Source organism: Marmota flaviventris, chromosome 1 (genome assembly GCF_047511675.1).
Source record: "Marmota flaviventris isolate mMarFla1 chromosome 1, mMarFla1.hap1, whole genome shotgun sequence".
NCBI classification, from domain to species: Eukaryota; Metazoa; Chordata; class Mammalia; order Rodentia; family Sciuridae; genus Marmota; species Marmota flaviventris.
The window spans coordinates 68,630,507-68,657,124 of record NC_092498.1 but is presented as its reverse complement, the minus strand read 5'-3'; the positions used below and the strand labels follow the sequence as shown (position 1 = coordinate 68,657,124).

The following is a 26,618-nucleotide window of genomic DNA, read 5'->3' as shown; positions in this document are numbered from 1 at the left end:
GCACATCTGAGGTCCCTTTTGGACCTTGCAACTAACCTCTTGAGGTCTAGTCTCTGGGAGCCTAATTGGGATGGCTTCTGATGCCTCTGCTAGGTCTTTGATTCAAACAAATCATGCTCCTAAAGGATAGTTCTCACATTAAGAGAAATTATTACTCTGACTCTGCTAAGGTACGTCTTGATGTTTTAATGTAATAACAAAAATAGTCTCAAAGGGTTAAATGATGGCATCTAGAAAGTGAACTTTTCCTTGAGAGGAGAAAACCAGTTAAATTTCGTTTCTCACCTCTGGCAATCTTTGCCACTTAGGGAACTTAACTGTCTTTGCCAGGGTTTTTCAATATCATCTGCAACAGAATACCTTAGGGTCTCTATTTTTAAAACTGATTTCTAGAACTTACAGAATGTCTGGAGGTTAACACAGGAATATTTTTAAAAACGCAAGGTGATTATGTTGCATATTAAAATTTGAGAATAATTTATCTTAACCTATATTTTTAGATATGGCTTTTTTTCCCCCAGAGACAGATTTTTGCTTCTTGGTTTTGTGAAAAACTGATTTAAAATGCCATGGTCTTCAGAGTAGAGTCTTCACTGTATCTTGAGAGCTCTTTGTCTGAAGTTGTGATGCATCCTAATGTGTACAGACCATTCCTCTAGGGTACTGCTTAAACCCCACAGTCTAAATGTGCTGACCTCTAGTTTTCCCTTGAATCTATTTCCCATCAGGGCACAAGGGGGAGCTCAGGGACAGAACATGAGAAACAGCAGCTTATCCTGAAATAATTGGATTTCTTTCTTTCTTTCTTCTTTTTTTTTTTTTTTTTTTTAGCTTCAGGGCTGAATAAAGATTTCCTACAAACGGGTTTCTCAGGCTGCTTTTTAAGAGGTCTTATTTTGCACTTTTTTTTTTTAAGCTTTAAGATCTCCAGGGTAGATTGAGAGATGCTAACTAGACCCCAGTCCTTGAGAAGCCTACTGTACTGACTAAGAAGTCTCAGAGGGAGACCTTGGTAGCTTGAAAATGATTCCATCCCCAGGAATTCTCCTTCTTGGCCAAGAATACTGGCAAATCAGGCCAAAGGATATTAACAGTAGTAATGTTGGTTGAGATTTTGAATCTCAGTGGCCTAGGAAACTGTTGAAAGACCCTCAGCCCTTGAAAAGTGAAAATGTCTTAATGCGGGGTGGAGAGAAAGGGAAATGTGGGTTTACTCTGGGTGAGAAAAAGGGAATGTGTGTTTTTTCTGTGTGACACGTGAACTTCACAGGAGCAGCACGTCATCTGGGCTGCCTACTCTTGTGCAATTGAAAACACCAACCTGTCTGTTTTGTCTGGCAAATGTATTTGGTTTCTAATTCCACAAAGTTTGTGGAGGGTGTGAGACATTTTAGATGAAAATTTAGCAGCCTGGAGTCTGCCTTGTACAATCTGACAGCTGGAATGGACTTTTGAGTTTTTGTAGGGAAGTTTGCCCCTTAAGTAGAGAATATACTACCAACCCAATAGACTGTAAAGATCCCTAGATAAACCTCCAAACTTCCTAAATAGATGTCTCTCCAGGCTTTCTAAACCTAAGTTATAATCTGAGGTGCACAGAGAAATCAAAGCCTCCTTTTTCATTAGGAGTAATGCAGACTTAAGTGTGTGTCCAAAGGACTCTAAAAATCATGAGTCCTGGGGATATGGTTCAGTATAGAGTGCTTACCTGGCATGCAAGTGGCCCTGGGTTTAATCCCCTGTACTACAAACAGACAAACTAACAAACAAAACATCCTATTCACAAAATCATGAGAAATTATTGGAAGGTGAAAAGGTTATATTGTTGCAGGAAACACACTGGTTGAAAAGCAGCAAGCAGTCCCCGGAGGGGAACTCCAAACTATTTTATCGTGGAGGGCCCAGAGGAAAACAAAACTCCAAATTCTGAGCCCTGATCCACAGTTTCTCACAACATTGATAGGTTATTTGGCATCATTTAGACCCATCCTATCACTGGGGCTTTTTTCCTCTTTAAAAAAAAATTCCTACTCTATGGGGCGAAAGGCCTTGTACAGGGTCTTTAACATAAAGCATGCTCACAGAAACAGATAAGAAGAAAGGGGTCTTTTCACAGGCATCTGTTACATTTCAAGAAGGAGTAGTCAGACTCCTAGGGCATTTATTTACAATCCAAAAGGTAGGGTCCCATGTTTAATTAGGCTTCCTGGAGAAAGGCTGAAAGAGGGGAGGAGAACTGACCCTTTCTCCAGGCATTGGTTTCTTACCATAATGTTTTCATAATTTCATTTCATAACCAGGTTTGGTTTTGCCATCACAATATGAAGTCCTTCTTAGAAAGCAGGCTGTGGGAACCATTTTTACTTTCATAATAGATCTGCCATAGTGTCAATGAGATCCTTGAGTCAAACCCATTTCACTTCACAGAGCAGGAAACAAGGCCCCAGGTTGTGTGGCTAAGAAGTGGCATAGTCACGATGCAGTGATCTCCCGACTGCCTCTCTGGTTCTTGTCACTCCATGTTCTTTCATCTTGCCATTTCTCTTCCACTTCCTCATAAGCAGAGATTTGCATAGAATCCCACTAAGCAAAGAGGCATGTGGCACATTTATCCCAGAGGGAACTAAATTGATGTACGAGATATTGGTACCTTCTTATAATAAGGTTGTTAAAGCATCATCCTGGTCTCTTTCTTTCCCTTCATCCCTCCCAATTTATGACTTTGTTTACATGCTTGAGTAGCTTAAAAATTAGTCTAAAATTGTTTTTCAAAATCTCTCTCAAATCCCAAATCCATCTTAATTTTCATTGTGATCTCTGGGGCTATTGTACCTCATGAAAGGACTGCTTCACAGTTCTGTTCAGGGGTGGGGCACTGCAGAAGTGTGCTCCACAGGCTCTAACTTATAGTCATTTTAGCAAAATCACCAGAATTATTGGATGCTAATGTAGTATTTTGTTTGGTCTTTGGTAAAGGATTGTTAAAGCCAGAAAGTCTATCCATTTTAAGTTAAGAGCCCAAGAAAGATGTTTAAGTGAGTTCCTTATTTTCTTGTTTCCTTTGAACCTTTATGGACAAATAATACATGTCTAAGTCTGTATAGGGTAAATTAAAAAGGCAATAGATCTCAAATTATTAAAGCCAAATATGTTATTAGAATATTAAAATGTATGAAGCATATAATGGCATTAGGAGCATATGTGATAACTGAAAGCCATTATGATCAAGAATTGGAGAAGTCAATACTTGCTGAAATTGTATAGTTCAAACACTAACAAGTAATCTTCAGACACAACATGATGACATTACAAGACAAAGTTTTAGAATCATTTTGAAATATGGATAATAAAAATTAATTTTTTTTCCACTAGAGAAGAAAAAGAAAATGTGGATAAAAGAAAACCGGGCAGTCAGTTAAGTTTGTCTAGATCTTCATCAGATGCTGACTTTAGATAATTAATCCAGGATAGTCTCTTTAGAAAGGAACATTTTTTTTTTCAGGAGATTGGTATAATTCAATATCCCTATATCAAAGAGCTTCCAGTAAAAAAAAAAAAGCAAAAACACTTATGTTCTTACTCAGTCTGCTAGGGTCTGAATGTGTATATCCTCCTCAGTTCACACACTGCAATAGCATCATCTAATGTCAAACCCAAGCTGATATTAAAAGTAGTGGTTTGAGAGATAATAGGTCATGCCATGATATGAATGTGATTAGTACTCTTATAACAGAGACCCCAGGGAACTAACTAGCACCTCTGCTTTGTGAGGTCACAAGATAGCACCATCTATGAAACAGAGAGCAAGCCCTCACTAGATACCAAATCTGCTTGCTCCTTGATCTTGGTTGGACTTCCCAGCCATTAGAACCACAAAAAAATAAATTTCTGATGTATTTATGTATTCAGTTTAGTGTATTTTAGTATAGCAGCCTGAGTAGACTAAAACAGTCATGAGTAACTTACACTTTTCCAGCCTTAGCTAAACAAATTTGAAGTAAGATATGATGGTGTTTTATGGATTCCACACAAGGGGGCCTTCTGTCAATAACAAGACATCCTTAGTAGAGAAAAACTAAATTTTGTGAGATGCCAAAACTGAGAGGAGTTACCAGCTGCAAGTTAGAGACAGCATCCCCTATGCTTTGGGGGATGCCAACAAACCCACAAAAACTCTCTGTGAAAGATGCGCAGCAACGGTAGTGCCCTGACACCAGATGACAAATGTTCTAGGAGCACAGGACTGTCAGCTTTCCACTGTCTCCCAAGAGTAATTTTCAGATCATCAGAAAAATATTGGCAAGGTAACTACATTTTTTTAAAACTCTGGGTTCTGAGTGGAATTTTGGCAAAACAAATTTACATTCACTTATAAACCATCAAACAATTAATAATAGAGTATTATTTAGGTCATAAAAAGATTCTTCTCCCTGAATTCATAACCAAATCTATTCTGCTTTAAGAAAGATGATTTATTTAAAAGATGAAACCAGTTGTCCATTTCTCCCTCTAGTTATTCCCCCAAGAAATGTGTCCCACTTTAGAATCCAAATTCTACCTTCGTAAACAAAGATTCACCTGAATTCCTATACATTGCCAGTGCCACCCCAATTCACGAGGCAATAACAAGGTTAAGTAAGAAAACTGGGAAATCTATTCTTGGCTGACCTGGTCATTCTTTGAATCAGTCTTTTCTCTCCCCAGAATTCATAGCACATGTGGTCATCCTGCAGAACCCTGGCCTCACATGCCCCAGCCACCCATGACCATGTACTGTCTCTTTAGATATTTCTTTCCTGGTTTCTGTGCTGCTTGAGTAGCCCAAAGATTATCAAAGAAGCATAATTCATGACAACTCTGCATTCCTACTTTTAAAAGTTAGGGGAAGTCAGGGAGATGATGGTGGCATAGGTAATAAAGGGAAAACTGAGTTTCAAATGTTTGGCAATAATGCATTTATCTATTTTGCTACTTGCTTTTTCATTCTCTTGGTAGAAAAAAGTATTTTGTTGTTGTTGTTGTTTTTTCTCTTGTACTTTCTTCCGTTTTCATTCTATAAATAAGACTGTTGAAATTATTATTGCTTCATATATCCTTGTCATTTCACAGGGAAGGCTTGATTTAAACTGTGCATTTTAGGTTTGTAACAAAGGATCAAATTTGGATGTTTCACATTTTAAATGATTTATTGGGTTAAAAGCACTAAGTAATTGATTCTGAACTAAACTCCTTTTAGCCTAAGTGTATCTTTTAAAAAGTGAAGTCTATCAAGGATAGGCATTGTAGCGTTTTGACATTTAATGACAGTCTTATAAATTACATCACATCAGTGTCTTGATTTTTTTTTTTTTTTTTTTTTTTTTTAGTTTCTGTAGCAAGTATAAGTTTTTCAGAAAGTAATGTGCCTTGGTAATAGTCTTAAATTTTCCCAGTGCTTTAAATTTTTTCTTTCATTTTATTAGAACTATGTTATAGCCTGGCATGGTGGTGCACACCTGTAATCCCAGCTGTTTGGAAGGCTGAGGCAGGAGAATCACAAGTTCATCCAGTCTCAACAACTTAGCAAGGCCCTAAGCAACTTAGAGAGACCCTGTTTCAAAATATAAATATAAAATAAAAAGGGCTGGGGATGTGGTTCAGTGGTTGAGTACCTCTGGGTTCTATCCCTGGTACAAACAAAACAAAACAAGAAAAACAGCAAGATCAAAAACCTATGCTGTAAAGTCAGCATAGCACATATTTGATTTTAACAAATTACAAAAGTAAGACAGAGAAAAGGAGGAGTTGAATCATTTGTGGGAAAATATGCTATCATTTTAAAAGTCCAGTTAGAATTGTAAACTGAGTCTTTTTTCCAGAGGTTTTGCAACTTGATTATTTTTTCCTTTTTGCTCTCATCTAAATTCTTTTTTTCTCAAACTTAAATAGACTTACCCTTCTGTTTTCTTAAGCAAAATAATTTATTTTCTTTTCCCTTAAAACTTCTCTGTGTTGGGAAGATAAAGTAGAAAAAAATATGTGAGGAGATATTTGAGTTGAAGGCCTATTGGTACTTTTTGCTACATTAACAGAAAGTATATTACTTTTAAAGTTGTAAATAATTGTTATGAAATTAATAATTTTGCTCTTGAAGAATTTTTTTCTAACTGGCTATATAGTTTTAAAAAGAACAGTTTTGAGTCTTTTACTACTGTTAAAAAAAGTGGAAAGTAGTGATAATATTTTATGTAGCATGGTTTTCATCTTTCATTTTTACTTCTATTTTTTAAGCCTCTCTTCGGTTCTCAGAATATACTAATTACTCCCTTTTTACAAATAGATAAATTAAGGCAGATAAGATCTAAGCCATTTTTCTAAAGAGTCACCGTTTGCCATTGTTCTTATGTTGGCAAAACCCTGGGCCTCTGTTATAACATGCTATAGAAAATGTTGCCTTTAGTTACCTCCTACCTGTGTCTACTCAGTCTAAAGCACACAGACATTTGGAAAAATAGCATGTGAAAATATGAAGTTTCAGACACATTGATTCTTTAAAAAAATTATTATTTTTTTTTTTTTTGGTACAAGAAACTGAACCCAGAGGTGCTTAACCACTAAGCCACATCCTCAGTCCTTTTAAATTTTTTATTTCATTGTCTCACTGAGTTGCTTAGAGCCTCTCTAAGTTGTTGAGGCTGACATTGAACTTGGGATCCTACTGCCTCAGTTCTCCCGAGTCACTGGGATTACAAATATAAGCCCAGATAGATTTGTTTTTTTACTATTCACAATTCCAGAGTGTCTTATAATATTTTTAATTAAATAGCAGTATATAGTTTTACTTTGCTGATAGACAAGCATAACTTTGGATTGTGTATCTTTTTTTTTTTTTTTAACCCGGAGACACTTAACCACTGAGTAACATCCCCAGCCCTTTTTACATGATATGTAGAGACACGGTCTTGCTATGTTGCTTAAATCCTAGCTAAATTGCTGAGGCTGGCTTTGAACTTGCTATCCTCCTAAGCCACTGGGATTACAGGTATGCACCAATGTGCCTGGCTTTGGATTATGTATCTTTTTAATGGTTAAAAAGACATTTGCAATTAAAACTCAAAAAAGATGTTTTATGTAACATCCTCATTTTTTTTATATCCATCTTTTTTTGTTGTCATTTGGCGTTTTAGGAGACCCATACTCAACACCAGTCAAGGCCTAAAGGTTCAGGGAAGGCCTGCATTTACAAGACTTGACTTAAGAGAGCTGGAAGCATGGTAGACAAACTAGTAGTATTCTCTTAGTTTTAATGAATTCATGAACAAAATATCTATTCTTTCTAGAACCTTTCCAAATAGCTTCTATCAGTAATGATTCTATACACATACAGGAGGTTGATTTTAAACCTTTCTGTTTATCTTCCTAAAATCAAAGAGGCAGATTGATATAATGGACCTGCCAACCAGAGTGCAGTATTTCAAAAAGTCTCCATTCAGGCCATCCTAGGGGCTTGGCTCAGTGCCATCCTGCCCCTGTGTCTAAGCCCAAGCCATCATCTCCAGTGGTGAAGGTAACCCTCAGGTCAAGGAAGTCAGGGACTGCAAAATCATTTGCCTCGCTGAGCTGCATGTTGACCTGAGGGTTGGTTAGTTTGTTCACTGTAGACATTTCTGTGATCATATTTTCACCTACTCTCTAAAAGACCATGGTCCCGAGTGCCATTCTTTTTCTTAAAGCACCTCCCTTAAGCAGGTTACCTTCAATAGAAACTGCAACCTCCTTAACACCTGAGGCTTTTTACCACCTAATTCCTGACTACGTGTCCAGCACATGCTCACCACCTTGCTCTGGAAGCTCCAGCAACAATGATCCAGATGTAATTTCCTACCAGTTCATCATATCATTCCATTCCCTTGGCAGGAATTCTTTTGCTTTCTCCCCTTCTCATCAGGTTGTCTCCTACTGAATATTCTAGACTTAGCTTAGACATCACTTCTACCAAGAACCTTACCAGAGCTCTTTCTGTCATTATCTGTGTCATTCTGTAAATTTTTTTGAAAAATGGATTTTTAGAGAGAGAGAATTCACATACCATACAATATACCCATTGAAAGCATATAACTCAGGGGATTTTATGGTTTTCTTTTCACAGTGTGGTGTAATGTAGAGGCATCACCACAATGTTAGAACATTTTCATTACCTCAGAATGAAACTCTTAACCTTTTTTGGTCTCACCTTCCTGTACCTTAGTCCTCTTCCAAGTCCCATCTGTCTACTTTCCATCTTTTAAAGATCCCCCTATTCTGGTCTTTCATATGAATAGCATTATATAACACATGGAATTTTGTGACTTTTTTTTTTCACTGAGCACAATATTTTCAACGTCTGTCAAGTTGTAGCATGTGTCAGTATTGAGCTTCTCTTTATGCCTAAATGATACTCCATAGTGCTGACATTACATTTTTTTAATCCATGCGTCTGATGATGAATATTTGGGTATTTCCCACCTTTTGGTCATAATGAGCAATGCTACTCTGAATAGTCATGTAGAAGTGTTTGTATGGACATATGCTTTAATTTCTCTTGGGTAGATACTTAGGAGTAGACTTGCTGGATCATATGACCACTCTGTGTTTAATTGTTTGAGTCATTTCCAGATGTTTCCTGACAATTTTGTCATTTGATATTCCCATCAGCAGTGTATAAAGGTTCGAGTTTCTTCACATTCTCATGACAGTTACTATAGTCTTTTTTTATTTTAGCCATCCTAGTAGGTGCCAAGAGTTATCTCTTTGTGGTTTTCACCTCCTTTAGTTTTTTTTCCCCATATGTGTTTCCTTAGCATTCATATTGTGCTCCCTAGTATGCAGTAGGCACTCAAATGTTGATTGAAATGGATGGAATGCATTTTTGATTTTTTTATTTCAGCAAATGCCCAGCAGGCACCTGTGATGGATGTGCATTCTATTTCTTATGGGAGAGTGCTGAAGCTTGCCCTCTGTGCACCGAGCATGACTTCCATGAGATTGAGGGAGCCTGCAAACGAGGATTTCAGGTAAGGACCAAACCAATCTATAGATATCATTGACAAATGACAACTTATTGCTGAGTTCTCCATTATGCCAATGAAAGGAATGGATTTCTTTGGATGTTCCAGCTTCATGATTAAAAAAAAACAGTTATTGAAAAATATTACAGTGAGTATCTTTTAATTTTTAATCATCTTACTATTTCAGTTCTGTCCTTTATTACTTTTCACTTTATGTTGACCACTTTATGCACTTCCCCAGTTTTACAACTTTATCAAATGCAGATGAAAATAAAGTTAAATTTATGCAATCTAAGTCCTGCCTGTATAGCTGATATGAACAAAAAGAGCTTTACAGCTTGTGATAAGAGTGCTCTTATCAAATTGGATCTCAAAAATCTATCCCAGGTTCTAAGTGTGTATTAAGCATTGCAGCTAAAGTCATGCAGAGTAAAGATTTGAGTGATACCATGTTAGCTCTGAGAGAAATATTTTTAGATTTATCATCAAATTTATCTTAATCCTGTTCAAAGTATATCCCTACATGTTGGAAGAATAAATCTTTTGGCTGCAGTGTCAGCTATTTTTGTTTTCCAATGCTATGTGATTAGATAAAGGGACAAAGTTTCTAATTAATAGTTACAGAATGACTAAAACATTTTGTCAATTGCTCGAGGTTTTTTTTTTCTTTGTATTTAATGAGTTGATTAAGATGTTAAGCACTGGTTTTACAAGTGTCTTTAATTTTGAAGCTTTAAGATGTGTAAGTCTGCCACTAGACATTAGAGCTTGCCATTTTCATTGAACGTTATACATTTTATAAAACCATATAAACTCTGGCACAATCTTTTTTTCTTGGTACAATGCACTTCAAATGTAGTCGGTGTTTGCTCCCTAGAGTTTACAGTTTTCTCTGTATTGTCTTGATTTACATTTAGAGATGCAGCAGCAAAATTTGAATGTACTCCTGCATTTCACTTCATCATTCTTATAAAAATGTAACCTATTTAAAAATAATTTACTTGGTCTATGCTTAATGAAAATATCACAGGTATCATCTATTTAAAAAAAAAAAACCCTCAATCACTAATATTCTAAAACACAGGCAGAAAGTTCTTATTCAAACCTTTATTGAAACTTTTCCTCAAAGTAAAAAAGATTCTTCTGCATATCACTTCATGGCTTACTGCAAAAATATGCTTATCCACATAAGACATAAAAGTAAAAATTATGGTGTTATTCTTATGTTAAAGTGTGGATAAAGTAATCATCATGTGCCATACAATTTAAGGAGGCACAATAATGTCCTATGTCATTTAATGTCATTGAATATAATCATACAAATTGCTACTGGTAAGTGGTACATGTTGAACTATGTAAGCAACCATGCCCTGAACTCTGATTTTCATTTTTGATATGCCTTATTTGGTCTACTTATTTCAAAAGTTCCTGGTTGAGATCTAGTATATTGCTTTTATTATTCAGTGGCTAGGTGCAACTTGCTATATGGGAAACATTGTTCTAAAGGAATTAAGTCACCTACTTTGGGAGGTCAAGAGTACCAGGTGTGGGAAGGGGTGACCCAGAGTAATGCCCTACTTATTTTGACACACAGCAGAAGGGTGTAGTCTGTGTGCCTATTGTCATACCATCTACCAAGTCTGCCAGCCATGGTGCAAATACATGCCCTGGGCCTGGGGTCTCTTCTGTTTAAGGGAGAGACTTGTTGGACTTATGTGCCTAAGTGGTGGGAGAGTAAAATTCCTTCTAATTAATTATATTAAACAACTAAAGTTTTCATTTAAAAGCAAAATTAAGATGTCAATGTCATTGAAATTTGAGGAAAATGGCCTAAAGATGTGTCTAGATGAATTCATTTTCAACATGTAGTACACCCTTCTGATATGACAATTCATGTCTTTATTTAGTTTTTACATTTCCTTTTGTTATTTTATTCACTTTATTCTTTATCTCTTCCTTCTCTGGAGCTAAGTTTAATATGAATGAAGGATTAATAAATTCTTCTACATGAGAATTGACCCAATAACCCATCTAGCTTTCAAAACTGAATCTGAATCTTATTTCTTCTCTCATCTCTGTTTCAATTTACTTATTTTAAAAGGAAACCTTATATGTCTGGAATGAACCTAAATGGTGCATTAAAGGAATTTCTTTGCCTGAGAAAAAGCTGTCTACCTGTGAAACAGTTGACTTTTGGCTAAAAGTAGGAGCAGGCGTGGGAGCTTTCACAGCCGTTTTGCTGGTGGCTCTAACATGCTACTTCTGGAAGAAGAATCAAAAGTAAGTATCCTCATTGCATGATCATGTAAGAACTCTAGGGTCTGTTTGTGTTGTGAAATTTTTAGAATTAATCATTAAATCTGTACATTATCTCAGAGATACGTTTCTTCTAGTGAAGTGGTTATTTCTACTCTGACAGTAGAAATATCATAGAACATTAAAGTTCACTGAATTAGAGTCTCTTATTAAAAAGAAATAGAAAAATGGAGGCTTCAGGTTATCCAGGTGACTGTAACAGAGCTGAGATTTGAAGGCAGAATTTCCCTTTGAGTCTGTTTTTTTTTTTTTTTTTTTTGTTTTATGACATCATGCTGTCTTCTTGCTGCACTTTTAAAATTTCTTGTGGGTGGATATTTGCAAAGAAACTGACTAAGTATATAGGCAAATATCACATTTATTTACCCCACGTCTCCAAGAGTCTGGGATTGAATATTGATTCTAACCCCTGAATGCATATTGATCTGTTATACAACTTGAATCTTTTTCAATGATTTACATCTCAGTGGGCTATAGAAAAATCTGTATTCTAACATCTAGGGTCAACCTTAATATCTGAGATGCTAAGTTAAGCATAAAGGTGTGAATGATATAGGGAGACAGTAAGTATCAACTCATTTGCCTGTTTGATATTTTCATGCTTATGAACTAAACTTTGGAAAACGTGATAGTGAATTGTCATGAGCAAATTAATAAATTAAGGAAATGTATTCAGACCTCAAGATTTTTCTTTGTTTTTCAAATGTTATTCATAACCAGACACTTCAGTCAATTTAAAGTAAGTGGTAGAATTAACTGTGTTGAACTGATTCTCTGACATTCTGTGAAGTATTTTTTATGTACATGGTTGATAAAGAGAACACGTAAAGCCATGACTTTAGGTGAGGGAAATTTGTTGATAGTACAAGAAGACAATTTAATGAGCTGCTATATAAACACATACAGTAAGTATTAATTTATTATTGATGTAAATGGCTACTTTATTTATTTATTTGCTTGTTTTATTTACTACCACTTAGACTGGAGTACAAATATTCCAAATTAGTAATGACAACTAACTCAAAAGAGTGTGAACTCCCGGCTGCAGACAGTTGTGCTATAATGGAAGGAGAAGATAATGAAGAGGAAGTTGTATATTCAAATAAACAGTCTCTACTGGGAAAACTCAAATCTTTGGCAACAAAGGTGAGAGTAGAATTTTAGACTGGAATTACTGAGCATTTATAAGTTGGGGCCGTATTAGCTTAATAGCATTCAAGCAAAGTTCTGTCATTCAGCATGTTTATCTCTCAGTGGCTATGTATCCAACAGAAACACTCTTAGAAGTACATGATGTAAATACAAAAATATTCACTGCAGGACTGTTTTTACTATTCAACAGAGTAGAATCAACTTTATGTACCATCAATAAGGAGTTAGATGAGAAATTTTTATATATCAAAGTAATGGAATACTTTATGGCTCTGTGGCTGTTAAAAATTGAGATGTTTATGTTTTCTGATAGTCAGTAGATCCAGGATAAAGTAAAAACAACAAGTAGACTATCATATTTCTATTAAACATATATTTATGTTACTATTCACATAATAAACATAATAACAGTAGCTGCTTTTTGAGAATAGGGAAATAATGAGAGTACATCGTCTTTGAAGTAGTACCTTTTTGTAATATTTGAATTTTCACAAAGATAATGTGTTATCTTATAATTTTAAAAAACAAAATGTTAGGTTAATAAAAGATCTCATCTGTGTTCATTTCTGTGTTTATTTTATAACAAAGTTAATTTACATGGAGAAAACAGAAGTTATATAAGCTGTTGAGGTGTTTAGGATACCATCATATTTTTCTGATTTGAAATGACTATTGTATCTAAACATAATGTGAAACCTTAAATATTATGTGAAAACACATTTTATTGGCATTCTTCACCCTTGACTTAAGAGATGTAAATGGCCAATTTAACCACTCAAGATTAAAAATTAGAATGAACCAGAAGAAAGCAAATACATTTTGAATGATTTTTCAGGAGGACAGACAAAACACATAAGATTACATTTATAGAGTATTTAGAGTAACTATCTTCTTTTTATTATTCTAATTTAGGCACACAAACATAGGGGATTATCTAACAATATAATAAATAAGCCATTTTCCCTTTCTACAAATGGTTATTTAATTTTAATTTTTTATATGGGAGTTTAGGGAAGGTACTATTGCTATGGAATAATAAATACACAGTGATTGCCAAGAACTGAAAATTTTACCATACTTGTAAACTAACAAGTGACTTTCATGAATACTTAAGAAGTCACAAGACTCCTGGGTAGAGACAAAAGACAGTTTAGTACTCACAGAGAGATACTAGACAGAGATATCAGTTTCCAAAGTGCCAGTTCCCACAAGGCTGTTTGCAGAGGAAATGATAATACTTGGTTCAATTACAGGAAAGAAACCCAAAGCTTTGGAAATCTGAATTTTCAGAAAGGGAAGTAAGTAAGTATGCCCATCCTTTGTCCCAGTAGGAGTTATTACCTTTATTGTACTTAGACAGGTAGCGAGCCTGCCCTTTACTCTGAAAGGAGACAATATTTGTATCTTCTAAGACATTTTTTTAAATACAAAGAGTCTGAAAATACAGTATAAAACAAAAGGAAATCAGTGTCTTGCTCATAAGATGTGCAGAAATGCAAGAAACCATGGAGAATTATCTCCTAACAAAATACAAACCTCATTTCTCTACCATCTTGGCTTCTGATGAATTTTCGCTTTAGTATGGAAACTCCATGTAGTATTCTGATTAGCATGACTGATGGAGGCCAAATCTGGTCAATTTACTTCAAACAGCATTTAAATGAAGCTAATATCAATGGGACATCACGAAGCAAGAAGAAGCCAACTTGAATTATTAACCTTGTTCATACCCACAGGGTCCCAGACCTGATTAGCTGAACAAATGCCATAAACCTTTAGGGTCCAGGTTAGAAAGCTAGGTAGCTTTCTCCTTGAAAGAAGAGTTGACCTTTCTACTCTTGGGTTGACCTTTCTACTTAGCCTGAAACCTTTCGACTGTCACCAAGTAGTTTCTACCATAAGATTCAGATGGAAGGGGCTGGGGTTGTGACTCAGCGGTAGAGTGCTCGCCTATAGTGTGTGAGGCCCTGGGTTTGATCCTCAACACCACATAAAAATAAATAAATAAAGGTGTTATGTCCATTTATAACTAAAAAAATATTTTAAAAAAAGATTCAGGTGGAAGAAAGATGGAAATTTCAAAAATAAGAGAACCCAGTATACTTCCCATGTTTGCCTACATGGGCCCTGTCAGAGGATTCAGTGAGCAGCTTACTCAACTAAGTGGTAATTATCCTCTTGATCTGGAATCATAGGAATCCAACAAGACAATTCAAGTATATCAGTGCAGCTACAACAGGATATATTAATGACTGCACAGATTTTTGTTTCAGGTCATCAAGGAGGAGGTATAAGGTAATTATATTGTCTTTAACAACATATGGAGAATGAGTTAATGTTGCCCTAAATGCCTTCAATGGATGAGGTGATATAATTGATTATTTTTGCCAAAGTTAGGGATGAATTTCATACCCCCTTTTCTAATTGAACAACTGCCCATTCAATGAGTGTAAGTAATATTATTCACTCATTTTAGAAAGATTTTTACAGTTATCTAGGGGTTACATGATTTATTGTGGGTGTTTCTCTAAAGATGAAAATTTGATATGACTATTTCTAAGTTACAAGCCACTATATTTTTAGGCTAAAATAAGGTAATGCCTGGTTTCCACATAAGAAGTACAATCCTGGAGGTGTGCATGCTGCCTCTGGTAGGAAAGTTGTATTTATAAATGCTGGGGAACTTAAATCAATCCAGCAGCATAGGTTGGCAGTGCCTGAAATATAAACTTGCTGAATAATAAACTTTAGGGTTTTCAGTTCATCCCAAATAAATGTGTCTATTATCAATCAGGAGACTGCCTAAGGTTAACTTTTCCTGCTTGTCCATACTATAAATGGGTATCACATTTGTCTATCCCATGTGATGACTGAGTGAAGGCTATGGGATTGGAGGTGTTGATTGATGTTATTCTGGAGCAGAAGCTGGGGCCATCTCCTGCTACATCTGATAGATTTATTAGTAAGCTAGCTTACAAATAATGGCAGTCCAATTGTGATTAGAGCATATGGTGGGTATGGCAGATCCTGAAGTCAGTTAAATTAAAGGTCTTTGCAACAATTTGAGAGAGCCACATATGGACATTTTTCTTTGCAGCACAGTGACAAGATGGCTCTGAAAAACAGATTATTGCTAGTGTCACTCCTTCCTCATCCCTTTCAATATCTAAGGCATCGCCTTCCAAGTGCCCCATTATCAGACTACATTGTTATCTCCATCCACTGCCACCGTCCCATTTCTGTTGTTACAGATTCACCTTATTTCTGCTCATCCTCCACTGACACCTAGATTTATCTTCCAGAACATTCAGGTGCAAGAAGGACAAAGACATTTAAAAAAAAACTTTGGAGACCTAGTGTGTGTCCCACTTTTATTCATGTGGGCCTTAATAGGGAGGCTGCTTAAGCAATATAATCTATAATTTGTCATTATCTTTTTGATCTAGAATCATAAAAATTCAACAAGACAAAATATAAGTGGTGGTTAATTATAATTATATTCAAACCTTCTAGGCTCCCTTCGGACTAGGGCTACCTCTAGAGGTTGTACAGCAATCCCTATACTGCCTGACTAGGGCTACCTCTAGGGTACAACTTCTAGAGGTAGCCCTAGTCAGGCAGTATAGGGATTGCTGTTGAAATAAACTTTATACAGTTTTGTTTCAAGGCAAAAATAATAAGGTTAGAGTTAACTGATTAGTGGTGAAGCACAACCAGTAGTCCAAAAAGTGGTCAAAGATATGATATAATCAATTACCCAAGAAAAAACTGATCAAATTTTGGATTCTTAAGTCTGGTAAGCTGTGGTGCCCTCTATCAAAAAAAAAAAAAAAAAAAAAAATATATATATATATATATATATATATATATATATATATATTATATATTATATATTATATATATATGAGAGAGAGAGAGAGTCCTTTCGCTTTTTTGCCCAGTATATGATGACAAATGCATTAAACCCATAAAAGAGTGAGATGATGACCTATACAGCATTTGTGGCAGTCTGTCTTGTGCAGACTTTCTCAGCAAATTGATTTTATTTGATCTTTTTGTAAGATAGATCCTTACTGTGATTAGCTCCGAGTAACATATATGATGTGATCAGAAGCAAAGATTTATTTCTGGTGTCCATGTCCGCAAAAAAGGTTGACTTGAATATGCCAGTCTGAAGTTTTCCAAGTGGCAGACAAAACAGGTCATTTTTAATAGCTCAAGAAATGGTAAATATATGAAGTTTATTAAGAGAAGTATTATCCAAATCTAAGAAAATGCCTTGGAGGTCTACCCCCTGAACAGAACAATCTTGTCAGTTTTTAGTTATGTATATACAAGGCTGAGATTAAACATCTGAAGCAGCTAGTGGACACCATTGGGTTTCAGCTCAACCACCTCTACAGTGAACAGGCCCAGACAGGTAGTAGCACTTTGATGAATCAAGTGTTCCACTGAGCCAGTGGATTTGTTTGGAGCACTAGAATAGGTGATAAAATTGCCTCCAAAGGGTTTGCTGCCATATTTTCTTTTGAGGTGGATGTCACTGAGAACAGACCAGCTACACTTGAATATTTGTCATTTATCTTTGAAAAAAATCTAAGCTTATTGGGCCCTTCCCATGTTGTTGTCCCACTGTAAATGGAACTTATTCCAAAATATAGTTATAAGGTTTGCATGGGAATAATATTCAGTTTTAAATAAAGTTCAGTAACAAACTATTAGTTGATCTTCAAAAGGACTGTATTTGTCATCTATGTCAAGGAGTGATGAGTTTAAAACCCCACAGGGGGATTCTGGGTTGAGATTGCCTCCCACTGTCAGAGTCTACAAATGGCAAAATCATTAATCACAGAGAATCGTATCACAAAGTCGTTAAAGTTGTAAGGTCACAAAGGTAAAGTGTGGCCCAGCTTTTAGGACAATTTATAACATATCCTGTTTGGTCCCAACTCAAAGGATGCTACTTTTTGGGTTAAATGATATAAAAGATCAAATAGGATATTCAAGAAAGGCCCATGTTCTCTCTAGAATCAAAGAATCAAGTCAGGAGTTAGACTATTTTTCCTTGACTCCTGAATAGATTCAGCATTACAAATACACCTACACAGTCCCAAGGAACATTATGTACTGGGTCCCTGAGTTTTGTGGTGATTAATCAGCCTCCTCTTCAAGTAGAAGTGTGATAACTCAGGTAGGGCTGTTAAGATGGAGGCTTAATATTGGATACCAATTAAATAGTGACCCCTTGGGTATCAGAAGGCATGAGACCTTGTGTGAAACACTAGCTCATGCAAAGGAGTTAGGAGCCACTGGGGTGGTCTACTAGCTCTTCTCTAAAAGTGACTGTTCTCAATCAGGAGAATGTTATCAAGTACTTATTACATATAACATCAAGTCCTACTGTATGTTCAGATGTAGAAGCAACAACAGTACCTTGAATGTGCAGATTTAACTTTGCAGACTTTCTCAGCAAATTGATTCTATTTGATCTTTTCGTAAGATAGATCCTTACATTGTTTTCCCTTTATTGATCCTTGCTCACATTCCATTATTTGCATGGCCCTTTCTTCCTACAGGTTCAGGTAGGATGATGACTTGGCTACTTACTATCAACAGAATCATATTTGAGAACCCCCTCTTCAAGGTTTCCTAGCTGATTCAGATGGATGTGTATGATTTTTAAACCCTCTTGGTTACAGGAAAACTTCAGTTTGTCTGCTGATCACCTTTCTTCTTGAAGCCGCTGAAATCAGGATAGATGGGGATGGAAAGATTAAGTATAAAGAGAAAGAGAATTTCTGTGACAGCAGATATGACTTTTGCTTTTGAGAAGCACATCTGCTGCTCATGATTGAACTAATTGGTTTGGTTTTTGACTACCCAGAGTTTGGGATTAAGGTTATTATTATTGACATCATCTATTTCAGCTTTGGCATCCCTTGACTCAGAGACCACATCAAACAGGGTAACACTGGAGGTTTTATGTCCTTTTGTTGATCTAGACTTGGCTTATATATCGAAACCTTCTTTAAAAAAGAACTTATCCTAATCTAGAATATTTCTTGCTGGGTTGCCATATATCTAAGTTAATGCTTAGTTTTAACAAAGGATAGGAGAAATCTCCAGGGTGTAGCTGACCATGCTAATTTATCTAGCTTCCTTTTGGTCAGTTTCTATTCTTCAGTGGTTTTATTTCACCTTGGAAACCCAATTTGTGGCAGTAAAAGTCCAAATAATAGTTAGTATCTCACAGAGTATTCTTATGTAAATTGGTCTCAGGAAACCTCTCAGAGAAAACAAAGCTCTGTAATTATAGTAAGGAACCACTACAAAATCTCTGAGCCCTTTATCTTTCACTTTTAGTATATCTACATTTGGCTTGATAGATGGCAAGAGGTGCTGAAACCTAAAATGGCCTAGTTGTTGCCATTCTTCCTTAACATTCATTAAGCCCTGACATATCCTCTTAGCCAAGATTCTAACAATTCACCAGGTTTCTGTTCATAAATGGTTTCCATTTTCTTCCCTTTCTTATTCATTGTAGGTACAAATCTCTATAACTTTTATCTTAAAAGAGTGAATTCTTATTTTATTATCTGGATAAATTTTAGTACTGGTTATTCCATGGGGAACTTCTGAAGTGAATTTCCTGATTAGTTAGGAAGTCTTCCTATCCAGAGGAGAATTAACAACATTCAGGGCACTTTTCAGGAAGCTGAACTGTAAACCCATTAGTCTGCTTCCCACTATTCTTCCTGCATCCACTTCCCAATTCCTCTTCATTATTGGAAGATAAAATGAGGGACCAATTATTGCCCAACCAGAATTTGGTCAGCATATTTATTACCAATTTCTATGGCTTCTAAGTAATTCTTCTTCCCTCAAATCTTAGGTGTGAAGCTATCATCTTTCCTCTTCTAGAAACCATGTCTCTGTCTTTTACCCATCCTCATTAGCAAAGCAGTAAAGAACTCTGAAGGCTTTGAAAATTTGCTCTACTTGTAGCCAACAAATTGGTCTTTCATGGTTTCATGAGCCCTTTAGAAAACAAAAGTCTCCTGATTCAAACAGAAAACAGTTTATCATTCACAGCAACAATAGTATTCAAAATATCAGTGTTTGTTTTGGTTCCTCAAGCCTTACTTCCCACAAGAGTGAAGTGAAAAAGGCTAGATGACAGAATGGATTGTATTATAGAAGAACAATCCATGGGTTGTGGAGCCTGAATCTTTTATTATAGGCAGTAAGTGTATTTGCTATTTTCTCCACAGGGGGAGGCATTGTCTCACCTTTCAGAATAGTAAGTAAACTTTTCCTTTGCTTTGAAAGGAGACATTATCTATCATCCAAGGTTTTTGTTTTTGTTTTTGTTTTGTATTAACATCTTTGAAAGTTTATTTAGATTAAAGCGCATTCTGTGATCTTCTTCACAAGATATGTAGAAATCCATAGTGAAAACCTTCAAGTGTCAATTTAGACTTCTCTGTACTTATTTGGTCCTGTGAGTCCCCATTTGTAAGGGCATTATCTTATAATAATGAAAGGAATATTTAGATACCAGGGAAATTGTTTAAGAGAAAGTAATTCCTAAGCTGAATCTTAAAGAAAAAAAGTGGAATTGTTCAGAGGAGAGTATGTTAAATATTGTGTAAATTTTAAGGTATTTCCTAATAATACAGTACTTCCTCTGTTGTTATGGTATGACCAGAGCATTTTATTTTGAATAGCAATTTTAGCATAATAATCTTTCTTTTGTTACTCTTTAAAATTAGATTTTAACTATTACATAGAAGTTGAAAAAATAAGCAATAATATTTAGAAACTACCATCTAAATTTTACTATGCTTGCTTTGTTATTATATGCATCCATCTGTCCATCCCTTTAACTATTTAACAGTCTCTCTGCTTTTTTTATGTTTCAAAATAAATTGAAGACTTTGATATACTTCATGACCAAACACTTCAAGATACATATCATTGATTAGAATTCAATATTTTAAGATTTCTTTATGGTGAAATGCACATATCACAATATGCATATAATTTGATGAATTTTGAGAATTATATGCCTGTATAAATAAAAATCATAACAAGATATGGAATATAAGCATCCCCTGACACTAACCTTGTGTCCTTTTGCATGCTGTTAATCCCTCTTCTCCCAAAGAAAACTACTATATCAATTTTTGAAACCATAGATTAGCTTTTAGAACCTCATATAATTGCAATTTCACTCTTTTAGATATTTTTGAGATTCATCTACCTTGTTCTGTTATCCAGTAATGTATTTCTTTTTATACAGGAACAGTAAGCTATTGTATGGATATAATATTTTTTTGTTGTTCTCTTAAAGGATACCTGTGCTATTTACAGTGTTTCACTATGAATAAAGCTGTGAATATCATTGTGGAAGTCTTATTATGAGTCACATTTTTATGCATGATTCCAGAGAGCAGAAATTTTTTAAACTGTTGTATCATGTAGGATTTATCTTATATATTCTTGCTTTACCTCTATATTCTTATTCATGTTCTAAAGGCTATACCTTACTTCATATTTCCTTAGTAGTTCACTACATACAAACATACTTATATGCTTATTTTTCTTGATTTTCCCCAGCAATTAAAAATGCTTCAATTGATTTTTTAATTGTTTCTTTTATTTCTTTAATCCAGAATAATTTATGACATATATGAAGTGTTATGCAAGGTTTTGGGGATATGTCAAATTAGCCATAGTTTCTTATCTCAGACACTATCTAGAATATTGTGGGAAGACATATCACCATGCACACAGAGAATCTTCCAGTATGGCAAGAATAAAGAGTAGGATCTATTGGAGCACAGGGGAGAGGGAGTGTAGTAGCGGAGGTAGTAACAAGGTAAGGAGAATCTTTTGGGACAAGTTGGCTTTTGAATAGGCTTTTCAATTTAGAGTTTAAAAAGACCACCCTGTGTGGCATCCTTTGGTGCATGAACAAACAGAGACCTAGAGGGGCTCACTTATTTGTACAAAGGAACTAGATGGGGATTAGAACATCTCACATCTCTGGAGTTCAATCTAGTATTTTTCCTAATGTGAAGTGGTGTTTCAATACATTGCTGTAACCACGGATTGACAATCCACCATGTATGATGCCTTGGTCTTGCCTTACAAATTAAAAAAAAAAAAAAATGAAGAAGTTCCCACTATTAGAAAGTTAACTCCATTAGTGCCACTGCCTAATTATACACACATGCACCCACCCACACATTTATGTGTTTATGTATATATCCTACCATATCAGCAATAGGAGTAAAATCCTGTGTAAACACAGAGGATATGACTCAAGTCCTATGATCCAAACATGACTTGATAAAGGGTTTTCAAGTGTTTTACTTGATAAATAACCTTGAGTATAACCAACAGGTATTTGCTCACCTCTCCTCAAGAACATATTGAGTTAAATTTTTTTCAAGAAATGGCCCCAGAAATCTCAGATTTCCTTGTTCATATCTGATACTCTAAAGTGCTTTTCTTTGATATGCCCTATCTCTCTGAAGGTAGATATTTTGTTATATTAATTTTTATATCCCCAACGTCTAATTTTATCCCACACTGCAATGCAAGCTTAATACATATTCCAATTGTCAGTAGTCATTTTACACAATTGTCAAGGCTGATAAATACTAGACTCCAGGCAAGTTTTTAGAGAACCTGTCAGCAAAAGCACTGAGGATCTCTGTAGTCTACTCTCCCAGTGGTCTGTCCTCTCAGCAAAGCCAGGGAAGGAGCAATATGTTGGAATTTATCCTCTGATTTTCTTTTACAATCCTGTCCCTGTAACCCTAAAGCTCTTGGACTTCTCTCCCCAAGTAAAAGCAAACACAAAAGCAGACACCCTTCCTGACAGCTATTCAGTGTCTACTTCCTGTCATTTTCTTATTTTTATGCTTCCACTTTAGACACACATTTATTTTTACCTAGGACTTGTTGACTTCCTGTTTTGTTTTATTTTAAAAGTAATCCTAGTTCTATTGTCTTCCCATTTCAGAAGTCTTCAGAAAACATTCTCTGTTTTAATAATTAAGATTGGGAGAAATTTCACCTTTTTATCTCTTTTTACCCATTAAAGGAAAAGAATTTAATAGGCTACCTTTGAATGTATTACATGACACCATCAATGATATATTTAAATTAAAACTTTGAAGCATTATCTAATATGACTTGTTTAATATCTTTAGTAGACATGTACTCAGAAGATTTTTTTTTAAACATGTCTGTGTGCTGGGTGTGGTTGTGTATGCCTATAATCCCAGGGATTTGGGAGGCGGATGCAGGAGGATTGAAAGTTCGAAGACAGGCTAATCAACTGAATGAGACCCTGTTTCAAAATTAAAAACAAACAAACAAAAATTATTAACAGAGGACTAGTTATGAGGTTCAGTGGTAGAATGCTCTTGAGTTTAATCCCCAGTACTGCAAACAGACAACAACCTCCCCACTCCCAAAACCAAACAATAAAAAATGTCAGTGAACTCAAATGATCTTCTGCCTCCTTATTTATTTTCTGCTGTCCTTTTTATTTTTTTAGCCTCTGTTATCCTGAGATTATTTAGTGTCTGTCAGTTCTATTTTGCCCACAATTAGTCTGGCAAGGTCATTGATTTCAGCATCAAGGTCAGGTGTGCCCTTAGGAAGGCTCTCAGTGTTTTTTAACAGGAATTACAGCTGCATCTTTTGATATCTATTGCAATCATGTGTTTGCTTCTATTTTGGATGTGTCTGTCTTATCTCTTGGGCATCAAAAGCACCCTTCAGGGTAGACATGCTATTTGTTTTATGTCTGCCACCTTATCTTAGATGTAAAATCCTAATTACAAATGGCAGGTACATAGATTCAGATGATTTTTTTGAAACTTTCCTTCTGGAAAAGATCCCAAAATTTTACTGGAATTTCAATACATTTATTTTGTTAATTTTTTTCCCTAGGAAAAAGAAGACCATTTTGAATCTGTTCAATTGAAATCCTCAAGATCACCCAATATATGAAGAGACAGTGCTGTAGCCTTCAGACTAATGAACAAAGAAACCGGCTCTGTGGGTTTACAGGACCCTATGTTAGGGTGTGTCTTCACACCTGTCATGTTGGTTGTCTCACAGAGGAAAGCCTTGGCACTGAAATGAGAAAGAGGTTGAAACGTTTGATTGCCTTATCACATGGTCTAGTACCTTGCCAAACAAAGGAAAGCAAATGATTTGGGTCTCAACTGAAGATGAAACTTAACTCAGGAAGAGATTTATCTGTATATACACATAACTGAAAACCAAGTTTAAGCCCACCAGTGCACTGCTGATGCATGCCATATAATTATTGGGTAATTTTTATTCTTTATAATGTCTACATAAAAAGTGTGCTTTGGAGGGCAGATGTGAGCATAAGCCTTGTGATCTTGTTTATGTCTTGTCTTTGTTTATGTTTGGGGGAAGATTTGAAAAAAATTTAAAGTATAATTATTTTTCCCATTATTTATTTTCTCAACAGACCTTAAACATCTTTTCTATTAAAAAATGGTGAGCAATGAAAGACAATAAATTTTTCTTTTTACATAGGGCATTTTTACTTGGTTTCCAAAGCTTATGTTATCAGTAATATTTTAGAAAGAATTAGCATGTATTTGGGTTATTTAAACCTATAATTGCCTTTGTAATTCCATCCTTGTTGGAATTGGTAAGAAGAGCTTGAGTGGAAGTTTGAAGGAATATTAAAAAAAAAAAAAAAAAAAAACAGCTGGGGGTAAGAAAGCTTTGACTTTCCATTAATGCAAATAAGCAGGTATTATCATAAAAGTCAAATGGTTTAAAACAGTTTGTTGGTGCCTGAAGAATAAATAAGTGGGAAAACTTGTTATTAAACTAGTTGTACAATCATGAAGAAGAAAGGGCTTCTTCTTCTTAAGTCCAAATAACTGTAGAGAGGTATTGGGATAATTTCACAGTCTCCAGAAAATGTTAGTGGGACATTTCCTTCATGTAAAAGCACCAGCAGTTTGATTATTTTTCTGCTGCAAGACTTTGAGGATTATGACTTTGTTGGAAGCATCTTATCCCCACCCCCACCCCCCGCTAAGCCAATAGACAGGAATTCAATTTTGGAAACGCATATATTGTATTCATGATAAGAATGTGATTGTACTATAAACAGTTATGAAATAAGTAGTGTTCTTATTCAAAACTGATCCAGAAATTTGTGATATTTCTTATGATGGATTACTAGTCTTAGCACAACTTGGACATTATTTGTTGAAAGAAGTTTGAAGATAGATTTAACCATTTTGTGTAAACTTTGTTTGGGAACTGAGAAACAAGGGGGTTCACTGGCAATTGATGATCTAAGGTGCTCTGGTTTGTTTCCAATAAACAGTTATCTTTACAGACCTTAATCCAAATTTTTAAAAAAGATCCGTGTTGGCTAAAGGAGGCAGGGCATAGGTGTAAGGTTTTGTCCCAGACATTTCTTCAATGAAGTATGAGTTGTAACACTTGATATTGCAGACAGTCTCGGCATCTTTGTGAAAAAATGGGAGAAAATGAATAATTGTGTATTTGACTGGTGGATAAAACACTAGACCATTTGCTTTCATTAAATGAATTTTTTGTTTTGTGTACAGCTCTGCTGTTGTGTATAGGTGTAGAGGAAGTCGCCATTGTTTTATTGTTCATTGTGGGATTCAAGAGGGTGTCACAGTGCATAAAACTTTTTCACTTAATTTCTTGAGTCTTTATATAAAGAAGAAATCATTTTGGCATTACTCATTTTTATCCCACTAACAGACTATTGGTATGCCTTCCCCCATCTTGACAAAATTTAACCAGAAGAATGAAAATACACTTGAAATGCACCCTTTCAGAGGAACCCTGATAAAGTTGTACAGACTGGACAGACTCAGAAAGTTTCCGCAGTCACCAGTCACCTCTCTCTTCATCTTCTGCTGTGCTCAACATGTATGTTTCAAGCCATAGAGATAATTGGGATTTGCTCCCAGGTAGCTTCTTTCTTCTCTTGTCACTGGACTAAAATCTCTGACATGTCAAAAATGCCTTAAATTTTTAATGAACTCTCTGAAAATGTAGTTGATATTAAAGAATTTATTTATTTTATTTCTAATTTTAGATACTAAATAGATTTTGTCAGCTCAGTTCCAACTTTGGAAAGAGCTGCCTATTTCCTTTGGATTCCAGTGGCTTGTCATTTTATTTGAAGAGCTGAAGAAATATGACAGAATATTATGAGAAAAATATTCAGACCAATTCTGGTTATAAAATTCACTTTATAGCTGGCCTTTGCAAAGCTCAGTGAAATGTTGAAAGACATAAACAAATTAATTATGTTTCTGTGACTTAATTGACATTTGTTGTTCCTTTCCCCCTAAGTGGTAGAAAAAGATGTTATTTTTTATTTTCCAAAAGGCCCAGTTTTGAGGCCTTAAATACTTCATTAAATCAACTGTCGCCTATAACATCTCTTAGCACTCTGTGAAAACTATTTAAATCAATTTTACACTGGATGAGAACATGTCTTCTATGGATAAATTATATCATGCCATTTAATGATGTTGAGCAATTTGATATGTGTTCATTTGATTTAAAAGACTGACTTTTATTATTATTGATTTTCCCCCCTTTGGTTACTAATAATCAAATCCTTCCTGGGATTAAAAATATTTCATATTATTTTCGTGTAGACCTTTGTCATTATTTTCTTCCCAAGGAAAAAAGGTGGCTTATTGGTTATGGTGGAAAAATTGCTTGGGTCATCATTTACCATCTGGGATCTCTGGGTCCTTAGGTGGTAGGTCATGCTCAACTGTGCTTCTTCAAGACCCATTTGGTTAACTATCATTTGATGTCTATTGATAGAACTTTGCACAGCTCATAGTTGTTCTTTAATGGGAGGCTAATGTATAGATAGATCATTTCTCTTTTCCTCATGAAAGTAAATTTCCTGGGAGGTAGGATGAAAATGTGACTCAATTATCCAGTTTCAAGTCAATGTATTGTTTATATTTATCTTTTTACATTAATGACATGTAGAAGAGATTTTCAAAGAACCTAAAATCCTTCATCTTTATTTTAGATAAGTCA

At 35.3% G+C, this 26,618-nt stretch overlaps 1 protein-coding gene across 1 annotated transcript in view; it reads left to right on the top strand.

Annotated features, from left to right (window-relative positions):
- Elapor2 (endosome-lysosome associated apoptosis and autophagy regulator family member 2) overlaps positions 1-26,083 on the top strand; it is an 86,102-nt gene extending 60,019 nt beyond the window's left edge. Inside the window, exons 18-21 of the mRNA XM_027932709.2 lie at positions 8,906-9,032; positions 11,128-11,306; positions 12,323-12,488; positions 23,466-26,083. Coding sequence (XP_027788510.1) covers positions 8,906-9,032; positions 11,128-11,306; positions 12,323-12,488; positions 23,466-23,525 — 532 coding nt within the window. The 3' untranslated portion in view covers positions 23,526-26,083. The remainder of the gene's footprint in view (positions 1-8,905; positions 9,033-11,127; positions 11,307-12,322; positions 12,489-23,465) is intronic.
- The last annotated feature ends 535 nt before the right edge of the window (positions 26,084-26,618 follow it).